Source organism: Heterodontus francisci, chromosome 5 (genome assembly GCF_036365525.1).
Source record: "Heterodontus francisci isolate sHetFra1 chromosome 5, sHetFra1.hap1, whole genome shotgun sequence".
NCBI lineage: Eukaryota > Metazoa > Chordata > Chondrichthyes > Heterodontiformes > Heterodontidae > Heterodontus > Heterodontus francisci.
In genome coordinates, this window is record NC_090375.1 from 198,045,631 (window position 1) to 198,060,039 (window position 14,409).

The following is a 14,409-nucleotide window of genomic DNA, read 5'->3' on the forward strand; positions in this document are numbered from 1 at the left end:
GGAACCATTCCTGAATCTAAGGAATTTTGTAAAATCACAGCTAGTGCATCCACTATGTCTGCAGCTCTCTCTTTTAGAACCTTAGGGTGTAGGCCATCAGGTCCTGGAGATTTGTCAGATTTGAGTCCCTTAAGTTTCTCCAATTTTTTTCTCTGCTGATATGAATTTTCTTAATTTCCTCACTTTTTAGACCTGAGGTTACTGTCTATTTCTGGTATGGAGCTTATGTCTTCTACTGTGAAGACAGACACAAAATATTTGTGCAATGCCTCTGCCATTTCCTCATTCCCCATGATAATTTATCTTGTCTCTGCTTCTAAGAGACAAATGTTTACTTTAGCTACTCTCTTCCTTTTGATATACCTATAAAAGCTCTTACAATTTGTTCTTATATTACTGGCTAGTTTACTCTCATATTCTATTTTTCCCTTTTTCTCAACTTTTTGGTGGCCCTTTGCTGGTTTCTAAAACATTCCTAATCCTCAGACTTGCTACTCTTTTTTGCAACATTATAAGCCTTTTCTTTTAATCTAATATTATCCTTAACTTCCTGAGTGAGCCACGGATGGGTCTTTTGGGCTGAGTTTTTGTTTTTCAAAGGAATGTATTTTTGTTGAACATTTTGAATTGTTTCTTTAAAGGTTTCCCACTGTTCACTTACCATCATACCTTTTAGTCTGGTTACCCAATTTACCTCCCCTCATGCCTACATAATTGGCTTTAAGTTTAAGATTCTTGTTTGTGATTGGAGCATGTCACTTTCAAACGTAATATGGAATTCAATGGTATTATGATCACTATTTCCCAATGGATCTTTTACTATGACATTGCTAATTAACCCTGCTTCATTACACAATACTAGATCTAAGATAGCTTTATCCCTAGTCGGTTTCACAATATATTGCTCCAAGAAACTGTCCCAAAAACATTGTACAAACTCATCTTCTAGACCACTCCTGCCAATTTCATTGTCCCAGTCTATATGAAGATTAAAGTCCTCCACAATTATTACATTGCCTTTGTTACAAGCTCCAATAATTTCTTGCTTAATGCTCTATCCAATGGTATAACTACTGTTTGGGGGCTTATAAACTACTCCTATCAGTGTTTTCGGATTCTTGTTATTCCTTATTTCCACCCATACTGATTCTACCTCATGATTTTTTGAGGCCAGATCCTTTTCCACTAATGTCCTTATGTCATCCTTTACTATCAGGGCTACCCCTCACCCTTTGCTATTCTGTCTGTCTTTCTGAAATATTGTGTACCCTGGAATATTTATTTCCCAACCTTGATCACCATGTAACCATGTCTCTGTAATGGCGATTAGATCTCAATCATTTACCTCAATTTGTGCCACTAGTTCATCTATCTTATTGCAAATGCTTCAGGCATTCAAATACAGAGCCTTTAATTTCATTTTTTTGCTTCAATGACCTTATTCACTGATGTACAATTTTTTGTTAAACTCTCTGTCCCTACCTGTCCCATTCTGCTTCTCTTTACCCACAACGCTATATTGTTCCGATGCCTCAACCTTTCTCTTTGCATTTCCAAATTTCCTTTCACATGAACCCTCCCCCTCCACGCCCATTAGTTCACAACCTCTAGCCTTATCTGCTGGCAAACTCTTAAGTTTGTATGCTCGGTCCCTTCCTGCCACACTTTAATTATCATTACCCTTATTGCTGTCTTGCCTTCTCCTTCCTCTTTAAATTACCACATCTTCCCTCACTTGATCCTTCACCCCCACTATTTAGTTTAAAGCCCTCTCTACTGCCCTAGTTATATAACTCATCAGAACACTGGTCCCAGCATAGTTCAGGTGAAGACCATCCCAATAGTACAGCTCCCACTTCCCCCAGTACTGGTACCAGTGCCCCATGAATCAAAATCCATTTTTCCCACACCAATCTTTGAGCCACACATTTAACACTCTAATCCTATTTACCCTACACCAATTTGCTCATGGCTCAGGCAATAATGCAGAGATTATTACCTTTGAGTTTCTGCTTTTTAATTTAGCCCCGAGTTGCTCATATTCCCTATGTAGCAGCACTTTTCTGGTGCTAACTATGTCTTTGGTACCCACGTGGACCACGACAATTAGATCCTCCCCCTCCAACTGCAACTTCCTCTCCAGCCCTGAGCAGATGTCCCCAGCCCTGGCAGGCAGCCTTCTGGACTCTCGCTCTTGGCTGCAGAGAACGGTGTCTATCCCCCCTCAACTGGAGTACTGTGTCCAATTCTGGGCGCCACACTTTAGGAAGGATGTGAAGACATTGAAGAGGGTGCAGAAAAAATCTACAAGAATAATTCTGGGGATGACAGACTTCAGTTATGAGGATAGATTGGAGAATCTGGGGTTGTTCTCCTTAGAGAAGATTAGGAGGAGATTTGGTAGAGATGTTCAAAATAAAGAGGGGTCTGGACAGAGTAGATAGGGAGAAACTGTTCCTATTGGTGGAAAAGTCGAGAATCAGAGGCTGAGGTAATTGGCAAAAAAACAGAGGCAACATGAGGAATAACTTTTTTACCCAGTGAGTGGTTAGGATCTGAATGCACTGCCTGAGAGTGTGGTGGAGGCAGATTCAATGTGGTTTTCAAATGGGAATTGGATAATTATCTGAAGAGAAAAGATCTGCAGGGCTACGGGGAAAAGGTGGGAGCGTGGGACTAGGTGAGTTGCTCTCGCAGAGAGCCGGCACGGACATAGGATGAGCTGAATGGCCTCTTTCTGTGTTGTAACCATTCGATGACTCACAGCCCACTAACACATGAAACAGGAGCCTTGCACTGTCAGACACTGATCACAACTCATGTTCTGCTTTTTTATTTTTTTGTGCAGGATCGGGATGTAGTCTGAACGTGCAAGATGATGATCATGGTGAATGGCAGGGTTTTAACACTGGCTTTCATGCGTCTCACACACTGAAATATATTTATTACAGACATGCTGTCTCCCAGGGATACAGGAATTTACATTTGAAATTGCAATGATCTAAGTCAGCAGTAGATGAACTAATAACTTTCTCAGCCCTGTCCAGTGAAGAGGCTGGCTCAATAACTTCCAATACCAGAGTGCGACAGGCACTGAAACCAACAACTGAGATTAAACCTGTTGACTGTCAGCAGAGTTTGAGAAGACTGACAATCGGTTTGAAAACTAGATGAAATGTAAAAGCCTCTTTCCTTGGTTTGAGCTGAAGCCAGTGATCTCTCCCAGGTGACTCACTACTGTCCAGAATCAGTTACTTTCCACATTGTTGGAGCTGCTGCCTCAGAGGACAAACAGTCTGTAACTCTCTCACCGAGTATTCTTAGCAGGGCGGTACAGTGGCGCAGTGGTTAGCACTGCAGCCTCACAGCTCCACCAACCCAGGTTCAGTTCTGGGTACTGCCTGTGTGGAGTTTGCAAGTTCCATGTGGGTTTTTTTCAGTCTGGTGTCCTCAGGGTCAGTGTCTGGAGGGGCAGTCTGGTATCCTCAGTGTCAGAGTCCGAGTGCCCAGAGGGGCAGTCTGTCACATATGGGCTTAGATCTAGTAACAACAACTTACCTATGTATAGTGCCTTTAACATAGTAAAATGTCCAAGGCACTTCACAGGAGTATTATATTGATATACTGAGCCACATAAGGAGATATCAGATCTCAAAGGATGAACATAAGAAATAGGAGCAGGAGTAGGCCATTCAGCCCCTCAAGCCTGCCCCACCATTCAATAAGATCATGGCTGATCTGCCCCAGACCTCAACTCCTTGAAGGCTCCTCATAGTCCTCAACTCCCTGATATTTCAAAAATTGATCTACCTCCTCTAAATATTTTCAGTGATCTAGCCTCCACAACTCTCTGGGGTAGAGAATTCCAGACATTCACCACCCTCTGAAAGAAGAAATTCCTTCACATCTCAGTTTTAACTGAGTGTCCCCTTATTCTGTAACTATATCCCCTAGTTCAAGATTCCTCCATTAATGGAAACATCTTCTCAACATCTACCCTGTCAAGCCCCCCTCAGAATCTTGTACGTTTCAATAAGATCACCCCTCATTCTTCTAAACTCTAATGAATAAATGTCTAGCCGTTCTTGATAAGTCAACCCCTTCATCCCAGGAATCAGCCGAGTGCATCTCTTTTGAACTACCTCCAATGCCAGTATGTCCTTTCTTAAATACAGGGACCAAAACTGTACACAGTACTCCAGATGCAGCCTCATTAACACCCTGTACAGCTGTAACAAGACTTTCCTATTTTTAAACCCCAACCCCCTAGCAATAAAGACCAAAATTCCATTTACCTTCTTAATTACTTGCTGCACCTGCAAGCTAACTTTTTGTGTTTCATGCACAAGACCACCCAGATCCCTCTGTGCTGCATTTTTTTGCAATCTCTCTCCATTTAAATAATAGTCTGCCTTTGATTCTTCCGACCAAAGTGCATGAGCTCACACTTTCCTGCATTAAACTCCATCTACCAAGTTTTTGCCCACTCACTCAACCTATCTATATCCCCTTGCAGATTCCTTATGTCCTCATCACAACATGCCCTCCCACCTATTTTTGTCTCATCAGCAAATTTGGATATATTACACTCTGTCCCCTCCTCCAAGTCATTAATATAGAGAGTAAATAATTGAGGCCCTAGGACTGATCCTTGTGGCACTCACTAATTACGTCTTTCCAACCTGAAAAAGACCCATTAATCCTGACTCTCTGTCTTCTGTGAGTTAACCAATTCTCAATCCATGCTGATATATTACCCCCAATACAGTGAGCTCCTATCTTGTGTAATAATCTTTTATGTGGCACATTATCGAGTACCTTCTGGAAATCTAAATACACTACATCTACTCGTTCCCCTTCATCAACTCTGCTTGTTATATCCTCAAAGAACTCTAGCAAATTTGACAAACATGATTTCCCTTTCACAAAACCATGTTGACTCTGTTTGATTGCGTTAAGCTTTTCTAAATGTTCTGATATTTCTTCCTTAATAATGGACTCTAGCATTTTCCCTGTGACCAATGTTAGGCTGACTGGCCTATAGTTTCCTGCTTTTTGTCTCCCTCCCTTCTTGAACAGGGGCGTCACATTAGCAGTTTTCCAATCCGCTGGGACCCTCCCGGAATCCAGTGAGTTCTGGAATATTTCGACCAATGCCTCCACTATCTCTGCAGCCACTTCCTTGGATGTAGGCCATCAGGTCCTGGCGACTTGTCTGCCTTTAGTCCCATTAGTTTGTCAAATACTTTGTCCCTCGTGATAGAGACTGTTACAAGATCTTTCCTCCCATTAGCTCCTTGCTTATCTGATATCTGTGGGATGTTTATAATGTCCTCCACCGTGAAGACCGATGCAAAATATTGGTTTAAATTATCTGCCATTTCCCTGTTCCCCGTTATCAATTCTCCAGTCGCATCCTCCAAGTCTCACGCTCACTTTAGTTACTCTCTTTCTTATTATATACCCATAGAAGCTCTTGCTGTTTGTTTTTATATTTCTTGCCAATTTACTTTCATAATCAATTTTCTCCCTCTTTATTAGCTTTTTATTCATCCGCTGCTGGTTCCTAAAAAATTCCCAATCCTCTGGCCTACCACTAGTTTTTGCCGCTTTGTATCCCTTACAAAAATCAATTTTTGATTGGATACTCTCCTTGACCGCCTTTGTTAACCACGGGTGGTTCATCCTTCTCATCGAGTCCTTCTTTTTGACCGGGATAAATTTTTGTTGAGCGTTGTGAAATATCTGCTTAAATGTCTGCCACTGATCATCCACTGACCTTCCCCCTTATCTATTTTCCCAGCCCACTTTAGACAACTTTTTCTTCATACCTCTGTAATTGCCTTTGTTTAAGTTGAGGAGACTGGTTTGAGACCCGAGCTGCTCGCCCTCAAACTGAATTTGAAATTCTACCATGTTGTGATCGCTACCCCCTGGAGGATCCTTAACTACGATATCTCTTATTAATCCTAACTCATTACATATTACTAGATCTAAAATAGCCTGTTCCCGGGTAGGTTTTGCAACATATTGCTCTAAGTAACAATCCCTGATGTACTCTACAAATTCATCTTCCATGTTACCTCTGCCAATCTGATTTGTCCAATCAATATGCAGATTAAAATCACCCATGACAATTGTAGCGACCTTCTTACACGCCTCCAATATTTCCCAATTTATACTTTGTCCTACAGTGAGGCAACTCTTTGGGGGCCTATAGACAACTCCCACCCTTGCTATTCCTTGTTTCCACCCAAACTGCTTCCAATTCCAAGAGAGAGAGGTAGAGAGGTGGAGAGGTTTAGGGAGGGAATTCCAGAGCTTAGGGCCCAGGCAGCTGAAGGCACAGCTGCCAATTGTGGAAAAATGGAAACTGGGGATGGTCAAGAGGCCAGGATTGGAGGAGTGCAGAGATGTGGGATGGTTGTGGGACTGAAGGAGATTACAGACATATGGAGCAGCGAGGCCATGGAGGGATTTGAAAGCAAAGATGAGAATTTTTAAATCGAGGCGTTGTCAGACCGGGAATCAATGTAGATCAACGAGCACAGGGGTGATAGGAGAAGGGGTCTCGCTGTGAGCAATGATACAAGAAGAGGAGTTTTGGGTGAGCTCAAGTTTACAGTGGGTGGAATGTGGTAGAAGGATGGCAGGTTTCCTTCCCAAAAGGACGAGTGGATCAGTAGGGTTTTTACGACAATTTGACTGCTTCACGATCACTGTTACTGAGCCAGGGGATGGGAGCTGCCTGTAGCCAGTGGACCGTTCGCGGGTGAATACTCACCTGTAGAACAAGACGTAATCTACCTTCGAGTGGCAGTTCTTAAACGCCCAGGACTTCAGTTTCTGGCATTCCCGGTGAGCCCGGAACTTAACTTTTACAATCCCGGAGCAGAGATGGGGCTGTAACCTCCGCTGGGGTCGCTTACAGACTTTGTTTGATTCCACTCGCCATGATTCAGCAAACGCATCAACGTCAAACTTGAAGCTGCCGTCTCCACCAATCAGGTCGTCTCGCTTGTGCCCATTGTAGTTTCCACACAAACCACAAAGTTTGCCCTTCAGTTCCGGAGCTGCCACAATCTCCACAAAACTGTCTCCGTCCCAGGAAATCACAATACCTGAACAAAGCAAGAGTGTGTTACTGATATCTCACGGTAATGGGTAGCCTTTTGCTGTCAGCTGTGGTGCTCAGTGGGCAGCATTCTTGCCTCTGGGTCAGAAGGTTGTTCAAGTCCCACTCCAGTGACTTAAGCCAGGAATTTAGGCTGACACTGCAGTGTGGTACTGACAGAGTGCTGCACTGTTAGAGGGTCAGTACCAAGGAAGTGCTGCATTGTTGGAGGGTCATTATGGAGGGAGTGCTGCATTGGTGGAGGGTCAATAGCAAGACAGTACTGCATTGGTGGAGGGTCAGTAGCAAGACAGTAATGCATTGGTGGAGGGTCAGTAGCAAGACAGTAATGCATTGGTGGAGGGTCAGTAGCAAGACAGTACTGCATTGGTGGAGGGTCAGTAGCAAGACAGTACTGCATTGTTGGAGGGTCAGTAACGAGTCAGTGCTGCATTGGTGGAGGGTCAATACCAAGGGTGTGCTGCATTGTTGAAGGGTCAGTACGGAGGGAGTGCTGCACTGTCGGAGGTGCCGTATTTTGGATGGGATGTTAAACTGAGGCCCAGTCTGCCCTCTCAGGTAGATGTAAAAAACTTCCATGGCCAGTATTTTGAAGAGGAGCAGGGGAGTTCTCCCCCGGTGTCTTGGGGATAACTCAATCAACAAAACTAAAAACAGATTATCCGGTCATTATCCCATTGCTGTTTTGTGGGATCTTGCTGTGCACAAATTGGCTGCTGTGTTACCCACATCACAGAATCGTTACAGTGCAGAAGGAGGCCATTTGGCTCATCGTGTCCTCTCCGGCTCTCTGAAATAGTAATTCCCTCAGTTCCATTCCCCCACCTTCTCTCCATAACCCTGCACATTCTTCCTTTTCATATAACAGTCTAATTCCCTTTTGAATGCTTCAATTGAACCTGCCTCCACCACGTTTTCAGGCAGTGCATTCCAGACCTTAACCACTCGCTGTGTGAAAAAAGTTTTTCCTCATGTCACTTTTGCTTCTCTTACCAAATACTTTAAATCTGTGCCCTCTCATTCTTGATCCTTTCATGAGTGGAAATAGCTTCTCTCTATCTACTCTGTCCAGACCTATGACTTTGAATATCTCTATCAAATCACCTCTCAGTTTTCTCTCCTCCACGGAAAACAGTCCTAACTTCTCCAATCTATTTTCATGAAGGGGCGGCACAGTGGCGCAGTGGTTAGCACCGCAGCCTCACAGCTCCTGCGACCATGGTTCAATTCTGGGTACTGCCTGTGTGGAGTTTGCAAGTTCTCCCTGTGTCTACATGGGTTTCCTCCGGGTGCTCTGGTTTCCGCCCACAAGCCAAAAGACTTGCAGGTTGATAGGTAAATTGGCCATTAGCAATTGCCCCTAGTATAGGTAGGTGGTAGGGATATATAGGGACAGGTGGGGATGTGGTAGGAATATGGAATTAGTGTAGGATTAGTATAAATGGGTGGTTGATGGTCGGCACAGACTCGGTGGGCTGAAGGGCCTGTTTCAGTGCTGTATCTCTAAAACTATAACTGAAATTCCTCATCCCTGGAACCATTCTCGTGAATCTTTTCTGTACTCTCTCCAATGCCCTCACGTCTTTCCTAAAGTGCAGCGCCTAGATTTGGATGTAATACTCCAGCCGAGGCTGAACTAGTGTCTTATACAAGTTCAACATAACTTCCTTGCTCTTGTACTCTATGCCCCTATTAATAAAGCCCAGAATACTGTATGCTTTATTAGCCACTCTCTCACCTGTCCTGCCACCTTCAATGACTTATGTACATATGCACCCAGGTCCCTCTGCTCCTGCATCCCCTTTAGAATTGTACCCTTTATTTTATATTGTCTCTCCATGTTCTTCCCACCAAAATGAATCACCTCTCATTTCTCTGCATTGAACTTCATCCGCCACCTGTCTGCCTGTTCCACCAACTTGTCTATGTCCTTTTGCAGTTCTACACTGTCCTCCTCACAGTTCACAATGCTTCCAAGTTTCGTATCGTCTGAAAACTTTGAAATTCTACCCTATACACCAAGGTCTAGGTCATTAATATACATCAGGAAAAGGAAGGATCCCAACACTGGTCCCTGGGGAACTCCACTACAAACCTTCCTCCAGCCCGAAAAGCATCCCAACAGTGACTACATTTCAAAAATACTTCATTGTCTGAAAAGGATTTGTGACATCCTAAGCTTCTTAAAGGTGGTGTATTATACCCTTATTGTGCCTTCTCTTTAATATTGGGACCATTATGGAATCTGAACCTGCTGTCAGTTAGAAGCCTCACTGAGCCTCAGTGTTGGTCGAAGCTGGGGCCAGAAAATTATGGTTCCAACTCTCTGCCCCGAGTTTCTATACTTGCAATGCACTGTCCATCCTGTCTAGTGCCGGGATGTCCAGCCTTTGGTGACCATAGGAACATAGGAGCAGCAGTAGGCCATTCAGCCCATCGAGCAGGCTCCGCCATTCAATACGATCATGGCTGATCATCCACTTCAATGCCTTCTCCCCACACTATCCACATATCCCCTTATGCCATTTGTTTTTAGAAATCTGTCAATCTCTGCTTTAAACATACTCAATGACTGAGCTTCTACAGCCCTCTGGGGTAGAGAATTCCAAAGATTCACAGCCCTCTGATTAAATAAATTTCTCCTCATCTCTGTCCAAAGTGGCTTCCCCCTTATTTTGAGATTGCGTCCCCTGGTTCTAGACTCCCCAACCAGGGGAAACATCTTAGATGCATCTACCCTGTTTATCCCTTTAAGTATTTTGTAGGTTTCAATGAGATTACCTCTCATTCTTCAAAACTCTAGAGAATACAGGCCTAGTTTCCCCCAATCTCTCTTCATAGGACAGTCCTGCCATCCCGGGAACAAGTCTGGTGAACCTTCGTTGCACTCCCTCTATGGCAATAATATCTTTCCTATGGTCCAGGGACCAAAACTGCACACAGTACTCTAGGTGCAGTCTAACCAAGGTTCTATACAATTGAAGCAAGATTTCACTGCTCCTGTACTCAAATCCTCTTGCAATAAAGGAAAACATACCATTAGCCTTCTTAATTGCTTGCTGCACCTGCATGTTAGCTTTCAGTGACTTATTGACAAGGACACCCAGGTCCCTTTGTACATCTACACTTTCTAATTTCTTACCATTTAAGAAATATGCACATCTGTTCCTCCTACCAAAATGGATAACCTCACATTTTTCCACCTTATATTCCATCTGCCACGTTCTTGCCCACTCACTAAGTCTGTTCAAATCCCCTTGAAGCCACTATGCATCTTCCTCACAGCACACAATTCCACCTGGTTTTGTGTCATCTGCAAACTTGGAAATATTACATTTGGTCCCTACATCCAAATTATTGATATATATTGTAAACAGCTGGGGCCCAAGTACTGATCCTTGCGGTACCCCACAGTCTGCCAACGCGAGAATGACCCATTTATTCCTACTCTCTGATCTCTGCCTGTTAACCAATCCTTAATTCATATTACCTCCTATCCCATGTGCTTTAATTTTGCTAACCAACCTCCTGTGGGGAACTTAATCAAAAGTCTTCTGAAAATCCAAGTATACTACATCCACCAACTCCCCTTTATCAATTCTGTTGGTAACATCCTCAAAAACTCCCAACAGGTTCGTCAAACATGATTTTCCATTCATAAATCCATGTTGACTATGCCCAATCAGATCATTATTATCCAAGTGTCTATTTATCACATCCTTTAGAATAGATTCCAGCATTTTCCCAACAACTAATGCAAGGCTAACAGATCTGTAGTTCCCTGCTTTCTCTCTGCCTCCCTTCTTAAATAGTGGAGTGAAATTTGCTATCTTCCAATCTGCAGGAACCATTCCAGAATCTGTAGAATTTTGGAAGATGATCACCAATACCATCGACTATCTCCATAGCTACCTCTTTCAATGCGGAATGTAGAATATCGGATCCTGGGGACTTATCAACCTTCAGCCCCATAATATCTCCAATACAACCGTCTTACTAATACTAATTTCCTTCAATTCCTTATTCTCCCTTGTCCCTTGGATCTCTAATTCTGGGAGATTTCTTGTATCTTTCTCAGTGAAGACAGACACAAAGTAATCATTTAGCTTCTCTGTCATTTCTTTATTCCCCATTATAAATTCTCCTGACTCTGCCTGTAATGGACCCACATTTGTCTTAGCCAAACATTTCCTTTTTATGTACCTATAGAAGTTTTTACAGTCCGTTTTTATGTTTTTTGCTAGTTTACGTTCATATTCTATTCTCCCTTTCTTTATCAATTTCTTGGTCCTCCTTTGCTGTATTCTAAAATCCTCCCAATCCTCAGGTTTATTACTATTTCTAGCAACTTTATAGGCCTTTTCTTTTAATCTTATACAATCCTTAACTTCCTTTGTTAGCCATGGTTGACTGCCTTTACTTTTGGGGTTTTTGTGCCTTGAAGGAATGTATAGTTGCTGTAAACTATGTAATATTTCTTTAAAGACTATCCATTGTCTATGTACTGTCATACCTGATAATGTATTTTCCCAATCCACCCCAGCTAATTTGCCCCGATACCTTCATAATTTCCTTTGCTCAAATTTAACACCCTGGTTTCAGATTGAAATACCTCACTTTCAAACATAATGTAAAATTCTATCATATTATGGTCACTCATCCCTAAAATGTTCTTTTATAACAAGATTATTAATTAACTCTTTCTCATTACATAATACTAGATCTAAAATAGCCTATTCTCTAGTTGGTTCCTCAACATACTGCTCGAAAAAACTACCCTAACACACTCCAGAAACTCATCCTCCACAGCATTAGTGCTCATTAGGTTTACCCAGTCTATGTGCAGATTGAAGTCACCCATAATTACTGTATTACCCCATGTGACATGCTTCTCTAATCTCCTGATTAGTACCATGCCCCACAGTACCACTATTATTTGGTGGCCTATAAACAACTCCTACCAATGTTTGCTGCCCGTTGCTGTCTCTTAGCTCCACTCAAACAGATTCCACATTTTGTTGTTCCGATCTGAGATCCTCCCTTACTGATCCCATCCCTTATTATCAGTGCAATACCACCTCCTTTTCCTTTTTGCCTGTCCTTCCTAAATGTCGAATATCCTTGAACATTCAGTTCCCAGTCTTGGTCACCCTGTAGCCACATTTCCGTAATGGCAATTAGATCATATCGATTTACCTCTTTTTGTGCCTTTAAGTCATCTACCTTGTTGTGAATGCTGCCTGCATTCAGGTACAGTGTCCTTAACCTTGTCGTCATGACATTCTGCATTCTAAGCCTGGTCGATCCTCTCCTTTGTTTCGCCTTCCTTCTAATGTCGCTTGCTACTTTTCTACCTTATTACCAGCTTTACTTCCTTTTAAGTTGAGCTACCCCTCAAGTTCCCATCTCCCTGACAAGCTAGTTTAAACCCTCCCCAACAGCACTAGCAAATCTCCCTGCGAAGATATTAGTTCTGGTCCTGTTAAGGTGTAGCCCGTCTATCTGGTATAGGACCCACTTGCCCAGAACCGGTCCCAATGCCTCAGACGTCTGATGTCCTCCCTCCTACACCAATTCTCCAGCTACGTGTTCAACCAATCAATTCTCCTATTCCTATGCTCACTTGCATGTGGCACTGGGAGTAATCCTGAGATTACTGCTTTGGAGGTCCTGCTTTTTAATTTCCTTCCTAACTCCCTAAAATCTGCTTTCAGGACCTCATCCCTCTTCCTACCTATGTCACTGGTACCAATGTGGACCATGACCTCTGGCTGTTCACCCTCCCCCAGAAGGATGTCCTGTAGCCACTCCGTGACATCCTTGATCCTGGCACCAGGGAGGCAACACACAATCCTGGAGTCACATTTACTGCTGCAGAAACGCTTGACTGATCCCCTGACTATCGAATCCCCTCTCACTATTGCTCTTCCACTATTTTTCCTCCCCTCCTGTGCAGCTGAGCCACCCTTGGCGCCATGGACTTTGCTCTGGCTGCACTTCCCTGAGGAACCAGCGCCCTCAGCAGTATCCAAAATAGAAAACCAATTAGCAAGCAAGATAGACTCAGGGAACTCCTGCACTGCCTGTCTGATTCTTAGACTGCCTCACGGTCACCCATTCCCACTCTGCCTGCACGCTCCTAACCAGATACTCGTGTCAAAGCCAGTGGGTGTGCTGCACGGAACTGTATAACATTGCAAGCTCCTGAACACATAAATCGAGATCTATTCAGACACAAAACACACCAAACTTTAAGCCTGCACAAAGCACTTGACCTCCAACATTCCCCCTTCCTCCATCTGCCTGCTCCTTGCCCTCCCCCAATGACTCACTCTCACTCTTCTTTATTCCCCAACCATTTTTTTTTCGCCCTCCCTCTTTTCTGCCTTTGTTTTTCTCAGTTCCGTCCTCTCCCTCTCTTTTTGTCTCTTTCCCTTCTCTGATTCTCCTGACCAAATTTATGAGACAGTTGGAGAATTCCTCAGGAACTTTCCACAGAAGTTCAAATCGGAATCTGATTCAAATTTTTTAAAAAATCTACAATTTTGAAGTTTTAAGCAGTTGTAATGTTAATGGATTCAGATTGACTATAATACTGAATGGTTCACACGGATGCAAAAATATAAATCTACCCGACAGCGCTTGTCACATGAAGCATATCGAGCCATCAGGGAAAGCTGGGGGGAATGACTGAGTGGTCAAGAGGTCAAATGTCCTAAGAGATCCTGAGCAAATTGGTAAGATGCTCAAACTGAAGGAAGCAGCAGTACGAAATGGGGATGTGACAAAATGGCCAACATTTAATTCTTCTTGTAATTTCTATTTAATTAAAACTTAAATAAATATTTGCAAAGGAAGAGTCACAATTGGTCAGAGATCCTTCAGCTCCATCAGTCCCTCAATGTTTGTTCTGCGTTGAGTGAATACGTTTCTGTATTGAAGACAGAGACAAACTTTCTCGGGTGCATTGCTGGTATTGTTTGGGGAGAGATGGCCCTGAACTGGGATTACGGTAAACCAACCCAGCAGCTAATGTGCAGCAAGATACTGTGTCAGTGAGTCCTGTGACTGGGAAGAATTAAGTAATACCAAAAGGAGTTTGTGCATCGAGATTAATTTGTCAGGGTTACAGAGCCAACAGCTGGATGAAAATGCTCACTGTTTTTTTTTTATTTCACCATCATCCATTTTCTGTGCATATTTTGTGTAACCTTCAAGATTAACATTGCCAAATCTGTCTCTCTTGGAAGGAAACTCAATATTTTATTTGGAAC

General features: G+C 43.1%; 1 protein-coding gene across 1 annotated transcript in view; it reads right to left on the bottom strand.

Moving 5' to 3' along the window:
* Positions 1-14,409, bottom strand: part of bmper (BMP binding endothelial regulator) — a 113,828-nt gene that overhangs the window by 14,265 nt on the left and 85,154 nt on the right. The window contains exon 13 of the mRNA XM_068032598.1: positions 6,785-7,121. Within this exon, the coding sequence (XP_067888699.1) occupies positions 6,785-7,121 (337 nt within the window). The remainder of the gene's footprint in view (positions 1-6,784; positions 7,122-14,409) is intronic.